The 21,199-nt window shown below is 34.2% G+C and overlaps 3 protein-coding genes across 3 annotated transcripts; 2 read left to right on the forward strand and 1 right to left on the reverse strand.

The window, feature by feature from the left end:
* Positions 1-2,523: 2,523 nt before the first annotated feature.
* LOC129322722 (BTB/POZ domain-containing protein At1g67900-like) lies at positions 2,524-6,945 on the forward strand. The gene is made up of 5 exons (XM_054969073.1): positions 2,524-2,673; positions 3,166-3,422; positions 3,502-3,571; positions 3,684-4,949; positions 6,009-6,945. The coding sequence occupies exons 2-5, from the start codon at positions 3,364-3,366 to the stop codon at positions 6,492-6,494; spliced, it is 1,881 nt and encodes a 626-aa protein (XP_054825048.1). The 5' UTR covers positions 2,524-2,673; positions 3,166-3,363; the 3' UTR covers positions 6,495-6,945.
* A 1,828-nt stretch (positions 6,946-8,773) lies between these two features.
* LOC129321330 (uncharacterized) lies at positions 8,774-9,747 on the reverse strand. The gene has a single exon (XM_054967070.1). It carries the CDS (start codon positions 9,560-9,562, stop codon positions 9,272-9,274), a length of 291 nt encoding a protein of 96 aa, XP_054823045.1. The 5' UTR covers positions 9,563-9,747; the 3' UTR covers positions 8,774-9,271.
* A 10,165-nt stretch (positions 9,748-19,912) lies between these two features.
* LOC129322403 (ethylene-responsive transcription factor ESR2-like) lies at positions 19,913-20,977 on the forward strand. The gene has a single exon (XM_054968734.1). The coding sequence runs from the start codon at positions 19,913-19,915 to the stop codon at positions 20,975-20,977; it is 1,065 nt and encodes a 354-aa protein (XP_054824709.1).
* Positions 20,978-21,199: the final 222 nt, after the last annotated feature.

Genomic DNA, 21,199 nt, shown 5'->3' on the forward strand with positions numbered 1-21,199 from the left:
TTCAATACCTATCATTTCCTATAATTCTTTAACTCAATAGCATACAAGAATTGGATATAATAAGTCAAAATTAAAGAATTAAATTAATAATTAAAAAATTAAGGACTAAAAATTATATTAGCCTATTTGAAATTGTTTCTATTTTATTGTTTTAAAAATTAATGGTTTGTGGAACATGTTCTAAGAACAAAAAAATGATAAAAATAAATGTTTTTCTCAATTTTTTATTCTTTAAAATAATAATTCTAAGATATTTAAAAGATGTTTCTGTTTTTTTATTCTTCAAAAATAATATTTAGTTTTTTTATTTTTTAAAATACTTTCTGAAAATATATTACTAAATAATTTTTTTATTTTTTTTATTTTGAAAATAAAAAATTATTTTTAAAATAGGTTGCTAAATAGGCTCAACACTGAAAGCTAAAATCTACCACATGAACAAACTCGTTCGTACATACTGCATCTCATGAACAGTTGACTTTAGATTTCTTGGTTTCATACCTATTAGGCAATTACAGGCAAAATTTCAGTCCCATGGACCATCTGCAATAAATGAAATTAAATGTTCCTCAGTAAAGGAGAGTTAAGAGAGAAGGAATGGCACTCTGGTTATTATAGGAAAACACAAGGGCAATTTTCATTGGTATATTGATTTGTCATTTTATATTAGCCGGAAGTGAATGGATGATATGGGATAGAATGAAGTCAGTTTTTGTTGGCAAAAAATAAGTACACACAATTAGCATAAGCTAGAGTTACGTACAAATCCCAAGCAAAAAAATTAATTACTTATAAATCCAATCTATTTGTAAATATTGAAGTTTAACATGCAATTCTAAAAAGAAAAAAATGACAATAAAATATTTTTAAAATAGACAAATGATAAATAGAATGTGATAATTATTTTTTAAGAGATTTGTTTGTCATTTTAGAAACGGCATATTTTCTTGCAAGAAACAAACTCAGCCAGGAAAGTTAGAATTTCATTTGATCTCAACCATCAAAATCTCCATAAATCCTTGAAACAATCAAAGTTCAAACAATGGAGTGAACAAAATCTTAGTCCCCCCTCTTTCTGCATTACAGTTCAAATCCTAAACTAAGTACTTGAATCTCAAACCACCCGAACACGAAAGGGATTTCATTAGAAAGTCCACTATAACGGTGAACTTGACAGCATTGTATGAGATAATGGTGACAAATCTCCAGTTTAAGGTGTGTTCACGCCGTTAGTGAGTTCTTACAGGTTGCTGATGTTATGCGAAACTCGGGGTACGTGGATCGGTGTGTCAGTGGTGTGTCAAGCATTCACGACAGGGATTATGCCGATGACAAAGATAGAGGCGGTGCCCTTGTTGATGAGGAGGTACAAGGAAAGAGGAACATGAGAAAAAGTGTGAAAGTATTCGAAGGATTTTTGGAGATTTTGGTAATTGGGATCAAAGAAAATTCTTTGATTGAGGTTGCTTGTGGCAAGGAAAAATAAGTCATTTCTCAAAAAATGACAGACAAGTTTCTCGAGACTAACAAATAATTATCACACTTGGCGGTACTTATTTATCATTTGCCTATTTCAGATGTATGTTATCATCATTTTCTCTTACAAAAATTTGATTTGTAAATAGACTTAAAAAAAAAAGAAGGAATGTGATTGTAATTCTGCCTAACTACAATCCTCGCCCATAAGAGAGGGAGGAAAAACTTACACTCCACAAACCCAAAAAGAAGCTTGTAACATGTATTATGCTCCCTCCATTTATAAATATGGGATAAAATAACAAATTCACACAATTTAAAAAACTTATTAAATGTAATAATTATGTCTAAAATTAAAAAAATTTGGACTACATTATTCTTGTAATTAATGAAACAAATTTACTTATTAAGAATAAACATTGACTTTATGAGAAACAATTTTAAAAAAGACGATGATTGGTTTTTGAAATTTATAATTTTGTTGATAAATAAAAATAAAAAGACATATAATAATTTTTCTTATATTTAAAAGTTGAAAGAATATGAAAGAGATAAACAAGGTCAATCATGGTCTTCTATTTTAAAATCACTTTGGAGAATTAACAAGGTAAACAAAAAGAAAGGAGTACGATGTTGGATATAGAATAATTAAGCTTTATCAAGTGGATGTGACGCAAATAATAACAATCTAATTCCTTAAACATTATTTTAAAATTTGTTTTTGAGAGGTGTGTATTGAAAAACATGTTTTAAGAGAGAATAATTTTTTAAATAATTCTCAAATTTTTTAATGGATTAGTTTCACAGCTGTCAATTATAAAGATACCTTAAAAAAAAAATCTTTGACTATAAAAAAGGGCTCAAAGTTAAAAGCTAAAAAATAAATTTAAATATATGCTAGTATATTAAAGAAGGGAAATTTTAAGCTGCAATGATGAGTAGAGGGGCACAAGTGGGTGGAAGCTGCTTTTACAATTGCACGCTGAGAATGGAATGGTATTATTCCATTGCAGAAAACAAAACCCTCAAAAATCCTATCCTATTCCTATCTCTATTCTTCCAAACAGTAATAGCCAGTATGGTACAAAAACAAGTTCCGGCTTTTCTTTTCTTTGTTTTTATTTTTTCAGGTCGAATTTTCCGATGAATGATTGTCACTTTCCGTATTCGCAGCGTATCCTGATGTTCTCACCTCAGGTTGTGATCCTAATTCCCAATCCTTTATAAAATTTGTTGACTATTTCTAGTTCTAGCATGCTTTCTACTTTAGTATTTGTCCATAGACGCGCGCATGTACACATGCTTTAGAGTTTATTTTACTGCGAGCCTTTGTAGTCTCTTGGGGTGCGTTAATGTCTGGATTTGATGGGATTTGCAACGCCCTCTGATTCTTTCCATTCGTTTAAATGTCCAAATCACATGGGGCAGGACTATTTGACTGATACGACATGACTTTGGATCATTTAATCTTCTGCGTTTGCTGTCAACTGACTAATTTTTTTTTGGCTATAAAATCCCACCTAGTAAACTACTAGTATAGTATTATTCCTCCCGCAAACCAAGCTTTTGGTTTTCCCTCCTTCTTGGAACTTCTACATCTCCTCTCCTCCAAGAAAATTCTATCTTCTATATTTTCCTTTCTTTTTACTCTGAGTTCGTGAACTGACTCCCTGAGGCCTGTCGGTTTAGTTTCCTTTTGGGTTTGCTTAGTGGGAAGATTATTGCTCGCTATAAGTGGTATCCACTTGGTATTTTGTGCGCACCTTGTTTCACTAGCTGTTGGATTCTGCAACACTGAAGGGGAGTGTTTGTCAGCTGGAGTTTAGTTAACTGAATTATGCTAAGAAGTACATAATTCAGATTCGAGTGAAACAAACTGAGACAGCCATGAAGTTTATGAAACTGGGATCTCGTCCTGATACTTTCTACAATGCAGAAGCAGTAAGGTGAGACCTTGTCAGCTAGTTTGGGAGTCTCTTCTTAGAAGATGTGAAGAAATAAGAAATTCTTTCTCTTTGTATGCAGGTCAGTCTCTTCTGAAGTATCCAGCGACCTAATAATCCAAGTGAAGGGAAGTAGGTATCTTCTTCATAAGGTGTGTCTCCTTAAATTTTTGAAATTAGGATACAGTTGATAATAATCTCAGTTGTTTTTCACTTTTCCTGCTACTTTAATGTATCTTTCAAGTTCTTGCTGGTGCTATTCAGTTTCCCCTACTGTCCAAGTGCTTGCGGCTGCAAAGATTATGCTTAGAATCTCCTGACACTTCTCCACCCCAAATAGTCCAACTTCCTGATTTTCCTGGTGGGGTGGAGGCATTTGAATTGTGTGCCAAGTTCTGCTATGGTATTACCATCACTCTAAGTGCCTACAATGTTGTAGCTGTAAGATGTGCTGCAGAATACTTGCAGATGACTGAGGATGTGGAGAAGGGGAACTTGATTTACAAGCTTGAGGTTTTCTTCAATTCTTGCATTCTTCATGGTTGGAAGGACTCAATTGCAGCTCTACAGAGCACCAAAGCATTGCCATTGTGGTCAGAGGACTTGGCAATCACAAGCAGATGCATTGAAGCAATTGCCTCAAAAGTCTTAAGTAACCCCTCCAAGGTGAGTTTGTCGCAGAGTCATTCCCGAAGGGTCAGGGACGATGTGTCTTGCAATGGAACCGAAATTCAGAGACATAAATCTGCAAGCAAAGGATGGTGGGCCGAAGATGTAGCAGAATTGAGCATAGACCTCTTTTGGAGAACCGTGATAGCAATTAAATCAGGTGGGAAGGTGTCCTCAAATCTCATAGGTGATGTACTTAAAATTTATGCATCTCGATGGCTACCTACTATCTCAAAGAATGGACATATCAAGAAAAAACAAGCAACTTCTAATTCTGACCCAGACTTGGCTAATGAAATAACTTCAAAGCATCGTCTGCTTTTGGAATCACTAGTAAGTTTGCTTCCGGCAGAGAAAGGTGCTGTTTCTTGTAGCTTCCTTTTCAAACTCTTGAAGGCGGCCAATATTCTCAATGCTTCTTCCTCTTCAAAGATGGAATTAGCTAGACGGGTAGGGCTTCAGTTGGAAGATGCCTCAGTAAATGATCTTTTAATACCTTCAGTATCCTACGATACTGATACCTTGTATGATGTTGAGATGGTGATAACCATATTGGAACAGTTTATGTTACAAGGGCAGAGCCCCCCAACTAGCCCTCCGAGATCCAGGCTTGACTTTGACAGAAGAAGGTCTCGTTCAGCAGAAAATATTGGCTTAGAATTTCAGGAGAGTAGGAGGTCGTCTTCAGCATCTCATAGCTCAAAACTTAAGGTAGCAAAGCTTGTGGACAGGTATCTTCAGGAGGTGGCAAGAGATGTGAATTTGCCTTTGTCAAAGTTCACTGCGCTTGCTGAAACAATACCAGACTTTGCAAGGCATGACCATGATGATCTCTACAGAGCCATTGACATTTATCTGAAGGTGAGTGTTAAAAATTTTACGTCTTTATCTGTTTTCCAAGTCACTGCAATTTGTTCACCGATGAAATGAATAGTACTGTAACTGAAACTGAGAAGAGAAAAGTAGGTTGAGCATGTTTCCTTTTCACATTTTAGGATGTGGGACACAATTAGTGGATAACCAACTCTCTTGACTTAAAATCTTGTCTTATACAACATTTATTGGCGGTTAGGTTTAGGCTGACCCACCAGAAATTTTGCATGAATAATTCCACCTTCTGAGCAATGTGAATTGTACTTTTTATTCAGGCGTTTGTGAATTCACCAAGCTAAAAACAAGGAAGAGGGAAAAATATTCAGGCCCCGTTTGGTAGTTTGGAATCATGGAGAAAGAAATGGAATTGGACATGGAATCTGTTAACATGTGTGTTTGGTATGCAATAATTATGATTCTTTGGAATCAGTATTCAAGGAAATTTGACAGAATCCAATTCCATCATATGCATCATGGAATTCAATTCCATGGTTCCCTTTCTCCAATTTGCCCCTTCTCTCTCCTCCAATATAATTTTTTTTTAATTTTAAAAAGGACACTTTAGTCTTTTCTTATTTTAAGTACTTATATTTTATTAAAATTATATCAGGATTCCATCATCATACCAAACACACTTTTAAATCCAATTCTATTCCAATTCCAATTCCAATTCCGATTCCGATTCTGATTCTGATTCCATTAAAAACTCTTCCATCATACCAAACATGCTATCAGTGAAAGTTGGTGTCGAGTTACATCATGTAGCTACCAGAATGTTCAGTAGACGGGGAGAAAAGGAAAAGCGAAAACCTGTTCCTTAGTCCTTTACATTATTAATTTGTGTGTCTCCTACTCCCCCTTTTCTTTCTACGATCGATTGACTATTTAAACACTGAAGTTACACCTCAGAGTACTCTTCTATGATGTAACATGTCTGGCTGTCAGTTCAGTCAAACTCGTAGAAACTAGGCCAAGGTAGGAAAATTAGAGAACCAGTGCCTACTTTGCATCAATAAAGTTTCTATTTTGTTTTACTGTAACAATCAGGCTCATCCAGAACTCAACAAGAGTGAAAGGAAAAGACTATGCCGAATCCTTGACTGCAAAAAACTGTCTATGGAAGCCTGCATGCATGCAGCCCAGAATGAGCTTCTTCCCCTAAGAGTAGTCGTCCAAGTTCTTTTCTTTGAGCAAGCTCGAGCCGCCGCGGCTGGTGGGAAAGTGACAGACTTGCCAAGCAACATCAAGGCACTTCTTACTGCACATGGCATCGACTCATCAAAGCATACAGCACCATTTAGTACTACTACAAGCGTACATGCTGAGGATCAATGGAGTGTTTCGGGCTTCAAGTCACCAAAGTCTAGGACTTCAACTCTCAGGATGAAGCTAGCTGAGGATGATGACTTAGAGGAAAATGAAGGAATTGGAAGAACTTCCAAGTTTAAGGGTTTCTGCGCTCTTCCTGCTCAACCCAGAAGAATACTTAGCAAGTTATGGTCCAACAGCAAAAGCTCCCCTGAGAAGAAATGAGTGAGTTTTGTTAATTTTCAGTTTAGGGAATGGTACTTTGCAGGGTAACATAGAACTCTACTTTCTCTCCTTCGCTAAAATGCATGCCAACTCTAGGGGGATTAACATGAATATCTCAGTGTGCATTGTTGATGTAACTTGTTCCAATAAAAATATGATTTTCTCCAACTGCATAGGAAAATCTCTTTGGTAAATCTCGTGTAAAAAGCTGGTATAGGAATTGTAGGTGTAAGGGCCCATTGTGGGGTCCAATGCTGCTGTATTTTGTCTACATATCTGAAACACACGTCTCTGTTCATCCTTGGATTCTGACTTTGTTGACAAATCTTTTCCTGGGATCTCTTGTCTGACATAGTGCAATATTGTTGTAATGTCAGTTTATATTTGGCTTATCTGTTTAGATTACACAGATTATCTGATACTTGATGAGATGATATGGAATTATGGCCAAGATTTGAAGGGGTGTCACATAATTGAAGTTGTGCGTACATTTATTGTTCTAGCCTCTCTTCTTGACAGAGATGTGTCATTAATCAATCGTCCTGTGAGGCAATCTGCCATTATTATTATTATTGTAACAAGGATAGCGAATTATAGACTCTAAAGCCAGCACAAAACGAGGAATAAAATCCATTATTGATGAGATACGATTCGCTAATGAGTATTATTGAGCCCATGACCATGAGAATTTTAAAACTGATCATGTTTCTCTCTTGAGAAATAGAAAATCGTTTGAGCTTTACGGGGGAAAAACAATCCTGTAGAAGATGTCAAACAAATTATTGTTGCCTTGAAACTTGAAAGTCATAGTTCTCGGATTTTCTTTAATTTCTTACATATGTGGGCATTGAGCTGACTTCTTGATTGAAATAATATCTACTGCGACAGAGGTAGGTTGCTTTTTGTGTGGTTGTCAAGAAATTATTATACCTTACCAGAGTATTTTGATCAAATATTATTAGATTTTGCTATAATTTAAACTATTTAATTTAAAAAAATTTCTCTCTCTCTATATATATATGCATATTTTAAATAATAATTATTTAAAAAGGATGGATTTGAGCTGTAAACAGAGTTTTTCCCCACAAAAGTCAACTTCAAATCTCTAACTCTGGAGCTGGGATCTCCGTTTGAGGAGGAGCAAGCAATCATCATCGTTGTTAACATCATTGCTGCAATCAGGGGCGAAACTACCTCAGGGCCCCCAGATTTTTTTTTTTTTGTTATTGTTATCTGTAAGGTGTGGGTATAGTTATGTTGGGAGATAGTTTTCAGGCCTCCAAACCTTGTTTTTTTAGATAACATGATTTTATACTCTTAGCTTCATAATGATATTTAACCCAGCCCAACTTAAATATATGGTCCAGCCCAAAACCCGTGTCCAGTTCGGCGTTCTGAGTTCCTCCCTGATTTTGATGAATGATGATGTAATGTTGATGAATCATGATGGTCTCTTTCTTTGATTTTTCTCCCAAGTCCCAAAATGAATTTAATATTGAGAACGGATGATGGTCATTGGATGGCAAACGGCCAAGGGGCACCACGACACTGACACGCACTCACTTGACACATTATATATGTTTTGGAATGAAATATTGAGAATGAGATATTATATAGGTTTTGGATTTTGAAATTTGAATTTATATGAAATTGATTTTTTTTTTGATAAACTGATATTGAGATGGTTATTTGTATTGTTTTGGTATGTTTATGTCTTTAATATTTTTATTTATATATTTTTTGTTATTACTTGGATTTATATGTTCTAATTTATATTTCTTAAATTAAAAAAAATTATTTGTTAGCTTCTTATTAGTTTATAGAATTATTAAAAAGTTTGATATAGAACCCTTTGTAGATGATTTTAATGACATAAAGGAGAGAAGAGTTAAGTTTTCTTTATTTAAAAAGGCAAACTAACTTTTGACATATTATTATATAATTTATAATATTTTTAGTTAAATGTTCTGTTTTTTTTTTTTTTTGGTTAAACATTTGGCCTCTCAAGAATTGGCTGGTTCCACCCCTGGCTACAATCAACTTTGATGAATCTCATCTCCACGATCATGAATCTGATATTTTATCTCCATCAAAGTAAAGTTGTTATTCATTCTCACTTCATAATTTGGTGTACTTATTTACTCCCTCTAGTCCCGAATATATTTATAATTATAAATCACTTCATGATTCTGGATAAATAATTCGAGAGGAATAGACATAACACATAATATCCACATTGGTGTAAATAATCTGTAACTGGTAAGCAGAGTAGGGCAAAGTAATCAAACCAAACTAGGACCAGGATCGGACGTAATGTGTGCCCAAAACATGGGTCTCTCAATTGGGATCAGAACTTGAACAGTCCTAAGCCAAATTTGGGTGTTACACACCAGAAATAACAAGTGAACCCTACGAGCAAATTACAATAACAGTCAAATTAGCGAATTCTCAAAAACAGAACGGTAAATAAAACCCACCCAGTAGCAAGTAAAGAAACACCCTTTGCTTCCATATTGCCATGTACAAGAGTGTTCAGTCAGAAACTTCAAATTGGCAAGCAAGCCAAATTTTCGGTCTTAATTAGGAATCATTTGGATTTTATTCTTGCTCGTGAAGCAGGGCCACCCAGCAGGCTCACAGATCTTCACATCCAATCCAAGTCAACTGGGCAAGTTGTTCACATAACACACTAGAACATTACAACTTACACTTGTCAACATCAAAACATGGAAAGAAAATGTGACACCACTTAAACAGATAAGAGAAACTTTAGCAGATCAATGGATCTGATCCTTGCTGTCATCAGCCACCCTAGACGGCTGATCAGAGAGGGAAGCTGATTCGATGCTCTTGGTCCTCTGGAGGCTTGTGGTCCGGTGGAGGCGGCACCGGAACGAACCGGCATGCGTGGTGGGAGAGCAAAGACAATTGGTCTTGTTCATACTGTTCTGTCTTGTGAGCCCACCATGACCATGAGCATTACCTTGTAGCTCCATCCCAGTTTCACTCCCTGATGGCACCTCAATTTTCATTTCCTTGCTTCTAATGGCTGTCTTGTCACTTTCCATGCCCTTCCTTTTTTCTTCCTCCTTCAATATTACGCCCGAAACCAGACAAAAATAGCTCAAGATCAATAGGATTCCGATCGATAGGCCAGGAAAACATAGACAAATCAGATGGGTAAGGAAAAGATACAGAAATGTTAATAGGGTTTAAAAATCTGGTTCACATTGCATTGCGACTCAAAAATCTCTGCCTTTTCTGTCGATAGTCACGGGCTTTGACATTTGTGAGGATCAAACTCTATCAAGGGGTGCCGGCTACAATAAGATTGCTTTTGGTGAATAGAGTTCAACTACTGGGTGATGAATCATGTCGACAAGAGCTATTTGCTATCAACTTTTTACTTTTTCGTTTTGTGGAGTTAGCATTGAATCATGATATTGATGGGTACTCGCCCTTGTGATGGCGCACGTTCGAGAGTACGTGGGTGTCTACTCGTGAATCTTCTTTGTGGGTCTTAATTTGGAGTTGGCTTACGTGGAATTGAATGATTTAATTAAAGTCCCTTGTTCTTAGTACTTGAAATCTCTATGTATTTGATCGGCGCAACTTGTAATTTAGCCGGGATCCATTTTTATTTTTTTTGTCTCGATTAGATTAATTTCGAGGACAAAATATTCCTAGGATATATGGTGGTGACTTGTGAGAGTAGAAATCGTCAGCTTCAAAGGGTTCGAATGAAAAACTGGTGAATTAATTATGGACAAAACATTTCAATGGCCGCCGGTGATGGATTGTGACAATTCATAACTAGCTTCATGCATTGGGCTTGGGGTTTATGTCTTCTGGACATGAACAGAACCATTGTTGATGTTAGATTGTTTCTTCTATCGAAGGCCTATGAGCCTGTTTGAAATTGTGCAGAAATTGTCGAAGGCCCGTTGTTGTTTTAAAAAAGGAAACGGATAATCTTGCCTTTCAATCGCAGCCATTTTTCTTGAGTAGCCCAAACTGAATTTTAACTGTACCTCTTTACTTACTCAATGTGAGAATGACAACAAGTTACCCTTTTCATTTTAAAATGTAGGACATTTTTTATAAATTTGAGATAGTTCAACTTCCTGCATTCTACAATATAGAAAATCTTCTAAAAATTTTATTTAATTTAAAATATAGGATATCAGATAGTTTTTATAATTGTTTTTCAACCACCCTACTTCATTTATTATGATCTTTTATAAAAAATAGTACATTAAAATTTTAATTATTATTATTAAGGTGCTTATAAAGAACATTTTTTTATAATCGTGAAATAATTATCAATGTCTTATATTGTAGTTCAAATTTCAATGGGAGTAAGACATTTTGTAGCTCTGAAAAATATCTTTTCATTTTTATCTTTATTTTTTTTCTTGCCCATCTCCCCTATGTTGGCTAGTATGTGCTGAATTTATATATGAAAAATTGTGTGTTAGTTGTAACTAAGAGTAAAATTGATAAAATAAGTCTCCTCATGGATAAGATATAAGTCCGATTCTTCAAGATACATATAATTTTTTTTTTTGGTAAAAGATACATATCATTTTTACTCCTTAATATGTTCAATGCATGTTGGAAGTCTTCTACATTATGAACCGAGAGTATCTATTTGAAACTAGGAAGTATTGATATTTGACCCAAAAAAAAAAGTAAATGTACTCATTTGTGATATGATATTTGTTCAGCACTTTAGGATACGTATCGTATCATATATTCTATCCGTTGTATTACTATATTTTTTTTGTTAAAATGTCTACGTATGAGTTAAAAACTTTAAAAAAATTAATATTTTGATTTATTATTATACAAATCATTTTATTATATGTTGGAAACTCAAGATACTCATGTGTGTGCGTATACATGTATATAGATCCTAAAATTTGCAAGAGTTAGATAGCATCAGAGCAAGGAAAGTTGGCAAACTATATTCTATTTGTTTTTAATAAATTCACATTTTTCTTGCTTCTCATCAATCAAAATATTTTAAATCAGGAATAAACTTAAAAAAATAACATCTTTTTTCAAAAATTGTTAGCCGAAAATTATTATAAAAAAGACAAGAAACAGGGGAACGAATGCAGGTACTAGCTTTTTTTCTTGGCCAAAGGGGCATGAAGGTAGCTAGGTTAGAGGAGGGAGTCAACGTGGGAGTTTCGAGAGAAGAAAAGAGGGAAAAGCTTTTGGGGGATAATATGTGAAACAAAACCGACAGGCAGATTTATGGAAGTCTCATCCAAAGATTTGGCTGCAAAAACCCCTTCAAAGCTTCAGACACTATCTGCAACTAAAACAGGGTTAGGACACAGTTTGGTGCTGTGATCAAGGCCATCAGAGACAAGCACGCTTAACTGATGTTCATCCAAGTAGCATAGTAAATACAATTAAAAAATAAAAAAGCTACGTCTTGAGTACTAAGGAGAGTGCAGAAACGTACGAGCAGGACCGGGACGTGGACTTGGATTTGACGGCGGCGGCGGCGGAGGAGGACGGGATGGTTTCTTCGAGGCTGCCGAGGGTACCATGTTTTAGATTCCTACACTAATGCTTGGCCAACGCAACGTTTGGATGCCTTCAAAAGCCATTCTTCAAACCAAACACTAATCTCACTCACACTGGTTCCATCGCTTTCTCTTGCTTTGTGTTCCTATTTTCTAGTTCGTTTTCTTTTTTGTTAACGACCTGCGTTTGCTTTACCGAGCCGTCGATCTGCTTGGCTTTCTTTCTCCCACGTACCTATACATTACTTTACTGCTAACATTATTATCTCATATTCATGCATGTCTAAATTCCATTATAAAGGAATTTAAAACATTGTCTCAATATTCACAGGCCAATCAATTATTGTTGGTATTCAAATTTCATTGCACTGTCTTTTTTTGGTGCACCAAGGGAGCGTAGTATAAACATGTTACAAGAGAAATTGCCAGACTATTATTTTTTTATTATAAGAGAAAAAGCAAGATTCAAGAAGTACGTGCTTATTACATTTTTTTTTAAATTGCCCCTCAAAAATTCAAAGTTTATTTTTATGAGACAAACTCGTTTAATTAATCGCAATGATATTTTAGTCCAAATTTTTTAATTTCAATCAATTATTAGGATTAACAAACTTTCTTAAATTGTGTGAGGTGATTAAAATTTGCTTATATTTGAAAATGAATGAGTACATATATATACACACACAAAGAAATTTTTAATTTTGGATATTTATTTCTTCACTCTAACTCAAGGTACAAAAATTTTAAACTAGTTATGTATAATTAGAAACGATTTTATTGAAGTGACAATAAATAGTTTCTATTTCCACGCAAATGAATAGGGGCATTAAATTTTTATAATATATATTTTGAAATATCTAGTGCTTGTGTAATTTTAAATAATGATTGATTATTTATTATTGACCGTAAGTAAATAATAAATTATTTGATTTTATACTGACATCATGTTGCAGCTAATAAATAATAAAAATAATTTGCCACTTGAGGCAAACTTAGGTGATGAGGGTTGGTTGGGGCAATAGTAAAGCTCTTGAATTTAAATATTATTGATATAATAATAATAATTTTAATTTTATACGATATATTAATTCAATATTACAATTTGATAATTATTGCCGCTCATGAGTAAGAAATCAACTATGTGATGTGTATATTTCCCCCAGTCCTAATTATAAAGTAAAGTTAACCAATTTCATGGTTGTTATGGAACAATAGTTTATATTATTGAACTTGTTAAAAATGTTTGACTTTTCAATTTTACCCTTCACTCAATAACCATAATAAAATGTGTCAAAGAATTATTTCCTCCAGTCTTTAATAAGGTGACATTAACTAACTTCTACTATATTTATTAAGAAATGTTAGTTATTAGTTATTGCATTAAAATTGTAAAAAACTATGTAACTTTTTTATTTTACCCTTCTTTACAATTAATAACCATAATAAATTGAGAAAAATATTAATTTATGAATTTTGCCATATTTTGAGTTCAAATAGGCTTTTAAAACTATCTTATAATTAAGACCGAAGGGACTGTAAATATACACCATATATATGTCCTCCGGACAATATCGCGTGTGTGTGTAGTACCCGAAACCTTCACTTTGTATTGCTTCAGAACATAAAAAACTCACACACATCCTAGCGTATACCAAGCTCAAAATTAGTTATTTGTGATAAATAACTCATGGACACAATATTTTTGGTAACTGTATCAATTTTGAAACCCATCTCTCAAAAGGCCAAACCAGGTGAAAAGTTTAAGTAAAATGTAGTATTACAAATACAATTGTACTCAAAGGCATGAGGTGGAGTGTGTGCATGTGTGTGGAGATGATATTAATAAAAAGGGAGAGTTACGTTGTAAATTAAATTAAAGTGGTTGTTGTTGTTGTTGTATGAGTCTCAATTATTACGCGCATGCTTCTCCTGCTCTCTCCCTGATAACACACTTATTGCATTATTGCTATTTCTGTTTTACATGTCCCTCCCTCCATTAATAACAGCCTTTCCCTTCTTCCTCATAATTTTGCTTACAAGAGCCACACCGCTCCCAACACAATCATGCCTGCTTCTGATCGCTAGACCTTTAATACCATTTCACTCGGAAGAGGATCTAACAGGTCAGTCTGATCTCTCACACTTTATTTACCATACATGTGCTTATTTGAGTAGTAGCCAAACGTGGGGACATATATATCTTGATAGTCCTCCAAAAAGGTAAATGACTCGGGATATGCTAGTCTTCTTAATTTACCCGACTCAGTATATGAAATATGAACACCGTGTTATATGTGTGTGTGTGTGTGTGTGTGTGTGTGTGGATGTTGCAGAAGCAGGAGAAGCGGGGATTTTAATGAAAGGTGCCTGTGATGCTGATAGGGATATGGAGATGATCGAGAGTGACCCAATACTACACTGTTGCCTTACGTGCAATATCAGTGGCAACAGTATATTAGAAAGAACAATGACACCACCCTCATATCTTGGGCTATTTATATTCATCTCAATAATTTATTTGCTTTCATCATTTCATTTGACGTCACAAGCCAAGACTGTAATCTTATATCACGTGTCCTTGCATCAGATCTTGTCGATCGTAGATGATGAGTTTGCCTCCAATTAAAAGGGGAATATAATGAAGTACTGTTTTACAAATGAATTTTTTTTTTAAAATATATTTATGTCATGAAACGGGGGGAGTGATTTTTTAAAAGGTTAATTTAGTTTTTCTGTGGTTACAGTATGAAATAAGTACAATAACAGATTAAAGCTAATCATAAAAGTACATTGTTATTGTAAAATAGTGATTAACAATAATCATCATGTCATAATTCTATGATGTTGAACCTGCTTTCTGAAGGATTTTGTTGGCTCTGACGTACTGAATTAGTTTTGGTCAATGTCGTGAAAAAATAATCTCTGTGACTGTGTGCATATTCAATATTCACAGTTGGTATCTGAGCCCTCTTCACGCTTGCGAAGCCAAAGTACACCGGTCACTTCTTCCTGCCTTCATTAATGACGTACGTCGTTGTTTAGTTTAAATTGCCTTGTAGCAATATTATTGGACGAGACTCTTGACGGATTTAATTAAGGATATTTTTCTTCTTCTTCTTGTCTTGTTGGTTTCCAACAATGACATTTTCATTGTTTTTTTTTTTCAAGTTTTGATTTCTAGTGGATTTTTTTTTTGCTTTGTGATTGGTTGTTTGCGATGTTCTTGCTCTTGTTTTGTTGTCCGCCGGGGTTCTTATTCTGGATTGGTGGACGTTGTTTGTTGCTGTCTACGTTTTAGTCTGTTGGCCCCGAAAGAGAGGGATGGTGGACAGATTTCCCATGTTTTTTTCGTTGACAGAGGCATTTGTCTTTTATTATTTTATATATGTATATATATATTTAGTAAAATTATATTAAAATTTTATCTTAAAATTGAACATGCTTTTATAATTTAATTCTCTTCTAATTCTATTTTCAATTTCTTTAAAAACTTTTCTATTATACTGAGGGCTCACAAAAAGGTAACACATGACATGCCTATGTAGAATTTTTTTTTTTGGCCAAAGGAAATTCATTCAATCAATAGAAGGAAAGAGGCCAGGCCCCAGATACAGAGTCTGAAAAATAAAACACAATAACAGAAACAACAAAACAGACAGAGAATAAAAAAAAAAAATACAGATTCAACCAATTCCAATTCTATCTGAAACCGAAGCAAAAAAACCCTCTCTAGTACAAGGAAAATTAGTATCTTGCAAGAATTTTTTTTTTAAACATACATTTTTACTGTAAAGTAATTGTAAAGGAGAAAGTGGCACCTTAAAAGGTTCTTACTCCGTCCTAAGTTATGAAATAATTTTAGAAGTATTTTATTATTTTATAATATAAAACAATTTGATGAGAATAAGTTTTATTAATGATAATTTTTTAATATTATCTTTCAATTTATATTAAATAAAGGTATTTTTAGAAATTAATATTTTTGTTTTGTAAAAAAAAATTTGTAAAGTGTCATTATTAAATTTTATTGGTATAACAATCTTATCTCATATTATCTTATAAATTGGGATGAAGGATGTACTATATAATAAGGGGTAATTGGCATTCCACCCTTACTGTTTCTTTCAACAAAGCATTTCCCATTTTGTTTAGGTGTTTTTAACTTGCCATTCCAATGTTGTAATCCCTCCGTTCTATATATAAAGTGTTTTTAACTGAGTCTTGTGTATCAATAAAAATTTATTATTTATTAGTTAAAGTCACATTAAATCACAATAATTTTCTATTTTTTCTCTAATAACGTCAATTAGTATTATGGTTGTGGTGAGTAAAGTACACATGTTAATATCTCTTTTTTTTTCAAAGACAATAACAAAATTATATAATTATTCAAAAACATCGTGATATTGGACAACATAAGTTTTGAGAAAATACTCCATATATAAGAATGGGGAGTGCATTAATAGTTAAAAAAAAAAAAAAAAACCTGATAACCCTAGCTAACAGTCAACCGGCAGTGTTATCATAAATTTCATATGCCCATTAGCACATGCATACCTTGATTAAAAAAAAATACAAGGAAAAAAATCCCATCTATATTGCCAACAGTCATTTAATTTATTGTTTACAAAATACTTGTTAGCCCGCACTAATTACATTGTCAACTAATAATACCATCACAAATTAATTAATGATCAAAAAAATAGACCAACTAGGTTTTCGTCGACTAACATGGTGACACATGTAAATTTTAAAAAATATTAATTGCTCCTCATTATTATTTTATGATATTACTTCCTCCTTCAATAATAGTACTTCCAAAGGAAAAAAAATGTCATTTTTCACACACAAAGGTTCCTACGCATTCATGCCACTTGTCATTGTCATGTGGGCCTAGTCGACATGTTTAAACACCATCTAAAAATTCGTTAAATTTGAATCATATTATGACATTTTTGAAATATTGGGTGGATCGTCAGCTCTTTTTGATGCCTAGCTAAGAATGCTAACTAATGCCCTCTAACCCTCCCTTAATCTGTTTTGCAATAAAAGCTTTTACGTTATTGACTGGGGTTTCATCTCTTAACCGGGAATAAACCCACAAAATCTTAAAATCATCGTTAAATTCATTATATATACTATTCACATGAGACACAACAAAAATGCTTGAGATGACACTTGGATGTTTTGTCAGATCTTTTTTTTTTCTTTTTTAAGTTTTTGATGCCACAGTGCTTTATTCATACCTCTTTTAATTTTCTCATATTTCCTCAATACCTTCTTTTTTAGTCAATCATTGTCCAAATAAGATACTAATATTCCTCTTCTCTTATTTATAAATTACTTTCAGCATTGTTATTAGAATAAAAAAATTCTTAAACTGCATTAATTTTGTTTAAAAATTCAATAAGTTTCTAACTTTATCCTTATTAAATATACAATTTTAAAATCAAATACTTTACTCACATTTCATAACATTTTCAACATTTAATAAGAGAGAAAAAAATAAAAATTGATACAATAATTATTGAGGTACCCTATAAATAAGATCAAAATAAATACTTTCTCTATCTTATAAATAGGATTAGAAGAGTATAGCAGTACTTAGTATTTTCAAAAAAAATTTTGTCATTTAACCTTTGTATTATTTATTAACCTTTTTTTTTGATCCGGTAACCTTGTTTTTTGTATAGCAAGAGAATTTATCACCTGCTTCTTATTCTGTTGGTCAGGTTTACATCATTTTGGCTTTTCCACATGACACCCCTCCTTAAAAAATTATTGACATAAAAAAACTATGGATATAAATTATAATTAAAAGTTGCTTATATATTGAATCGGAGGAAGTAGTTTTATCACAGTGAAGCTAAGGTGCAGCCATTCCTTTTATATAAAGTAACTGTTTGCGCGATTAGACCATATACTTATACCCTTTCCCTAATTTAATAAGTTCCTATATATGCTAAACTTCCTACATGCTGAGTTTGTGCAAATAGTCTCCATATGGAACCCCAAATATGCGATGATGGAGATGAGTTCTACCTGGTTTTGTGATTTTACTGTATTTAGCTTAAACTGAATTTGGTGGAGTTTAATTTGACTTTTATGTAGTTAAGGATTATCAGCTGTGCTATAGCATGCAATAACGAAACCCATTAAATGCCTTTAATTAATTACCTGAAACTTGTTCTATATAACAACAAAAAGTGCACGGATAGCAAGAAAAGCTTGAAATACAGATAAGTCTACATCTTACTGTTCCTTGGGAACGGAATGAGAAGATATGAGAATGTTTAGTTGTGGAGCAAACATTAGTTAGGAAAGCACATAGAGGCAATTTTTGAGCCAACAAAGAGTGAGAGCTTTCTCTGTAGTCTGCATTAACCACTTTTATTTATCCCTCTGCTTTAGGCTAGCAAGTAGCAAAGCATCAATGCACAGTAGAACCAAATAATATCTCATCCTCTTAAAACACCTATTAAACCCCGAAAACAGACAAGCCCATGTGACCCTTAAATCCTTGGTTTTCACCCTCCACATCAGTACTAATCAGTAGTAGTAACAGAAACATTATAATACTAATAACCCATAGCAGCTGCAAATGTTTAAACATTGGCATCACTACAGTCACTCAAAAGGAAAAAAATAAGTGAAAAGTAATAACCTGAGAAGCCAAAGTAAGAGGAACAACTTCTGAACGCCGCCAGTGAAATTATTCGGAATTTTTTTTTGGCCAGGTAATTATTCAGATTGATAATCACAAGGGACCAAAAACAGACGACGCGTTTCTGTTTAGAAAGATTAAAAAAAAATCATAATTTCATGTAATTTATTTTTCCACTCGTGCCCTCGGAAATAGCCGAGTGCAATTACTTCCACTGTAATTCTGCTCTAGCTGTCATGAATCATAACCTAATTGACGAATATACGTACAACAACATTTATTAGTACTTAAATTTAAACGAGTAATTTTTTTCACAAAATAATAATATTTTCTTTTTACATTTCAATTTTAGTAACATATTATTACATACAATATCATTTAATCCCCAAAAGAAAATTCTAAGCACTTGGAAGTAAATTAAGATCTTGATTAGACTGCGAAAAACTAGCATATACCAGTGGCCATATGAAATGAATTTAAATTAAGAACAATAATAGAGAGGTCCCACAATGATTAATTAATATAAATTAAGTCTCAAGTGTTAAATTTTAAGAATTTATAAGTTTAACTTGTAATTTTATAATTTTTTTTATGAATTTACAATTTATATTTTTCAATCATATTAAAATTTAAAAAATAAATTATAAATTTATTATAATAAAATTATAAAATTAAAAGATAAATTTATAAATTTTTAAAGTTTATTACATAAATCCTCAGTTAAATTAATTGATCATCTCTTGGACTCATCTATCACTCTACCATTAAAAGTAGAAGCTGTAGCCGTGTAGGGGCCTAGATCAGATGATAAAGCTGCGTAAATTATGGTATATGGTTAGCATTGTTTTATAAAAAGTCAGACTAAAAAACCATCATTGCCATGCATGCACAGTGTGCAGGGTCGCTCATCAAACTTGCTGTAACCTAATATAGAGTGTAATAATATATAATGGGATTTACAAATACATTTATCGAGTTTAGCGTTGGACATGCATGATTAAATCAATCACGTTCCCAATATCCCTCCTCGGAAAAAGCTGGTTACATATTAGATCGATGTTGTGGGGTTGTGTGCATTAATAACTCTGCTGTTATGCCTTTATAAATATTACCTACAGGAGGATCCTTCAGTTCTGAGCCAATCTCAAAAAATTCCCTTAAGCCATTGGTCACTTCATCTTAACCCAACTTTCCCTGATTTCTTTTCATTACCAATGGAAGAAGCTTTCAGGCGTCTCAACGGCCTCGACTCCAACGAATCCTTCTCCGACCACCCAAAGAAGTGCGCCTCCGCTGCCAACAAGAGGGCTTTGAGAGATAACGGCGCCGGCGGTATAAGGTACCGTGGAGTCAGGCGTAGGCCCTGGGGTCGTTACGCCGCCGAGATAAGAGACCCTCTGTCAAAGGAAAGACGCTGGCTCGGTACCTTCGACACGGCTGAGGAAGCCGCTTGCGCTTACGACTGCGCCGCTCGATCCATGCGTGGCCTGAAAGCTCGCACCAACTTCGTCTACCCAACTTCGCCTTCTCCTCCTCCTTCTTTCAACTTTCCCAGACAATCTCCGATGTCGTCTGTTAATATTAACAAGAACCTCCTTAACCACCGCCATGTGGGAGCTTCTAGTTGGTCCAACCCTCGTGCCTGTTCAACCCACCACCACCGGAACCCTACCTCGAATATGATTATGCACCCTGATGTTCTCAACCCTTCTTTGGTTCCCTCTTCTTCTTCTTCTACATCGTCCACCTGTCCCACGTGTACTTGTCTCCGAAGTTGCTGTTTGATGAATTCTTCTGGTGGCACTAACACTATTAGTAGTAGCACATGTGGGTTTGCTTCCGTTTCGATGAACACAACCCACCATAATGGGATAACTAAAAGCAATTTTGAAGCTGATGATGATCAATTTGAGTTCTTTCCAGGACAAGCTTCAGGCTCGGGGTTGTTGGAGGAGATAGTTCATAAATTCATGTTAACTTCGAAGCCCGAGAAATTTGAGGCTCCTACTCCAGAGTTACCCTCTCAGCCAGTGCCTGATCCCACATTTGATCCAGCTTCTCAATGCCATAACGAAACAAAGAAAGAGTGTTTTGGTGTCTATTTTGACGAGCCTGTAGGTTTTCTTCCCATGCAACATCAGATTGAAGGTTTTGATGAGCAGGCTATGCATTTTGGCAACGGTCAGTTGATGAACCATGCAGATTTCTCATTCACTCAAGATCTTGTTCGTTACCAAGAGATTCTTAATGCCTTTGCAGCCAGCGTCCAAAACGCTTAATCTCTCCATTTCATGAATGTAACTGTAGGAAAATCTATCAAGTCCAGTGCTTGCAGATGCATGTTTTCTTTTAATTATATGTCCTAGTCTCATGTACCTTGTTTAATCTGTCTTGCTACTTACAAATTGGGTAGTCTTGTTTGTACTTGCTAGCTTTCACTAGGTCATGAGTTCGTCGTCCAAACTCTATGTACCTTCCCATGCAGAGTCGTTGATATTTTT

This window comes from Prosopis cineraria, unplaced genomic scaffold (genome assembly GCF_029017545.1).
Source record: "Prosopis cineraria cultivar Desert tree isolate PC_DT_omini unplaced genomic scaffold, ASM2901754v1 PC10, whole genome shotgun sequence".
Lineage (NCBI taxonomy): Eukaryota > Viridiplantae > Streptophyta > Magnoliopsida > Fabales > Fabaceae > Prosopis > Prosopis cineraria.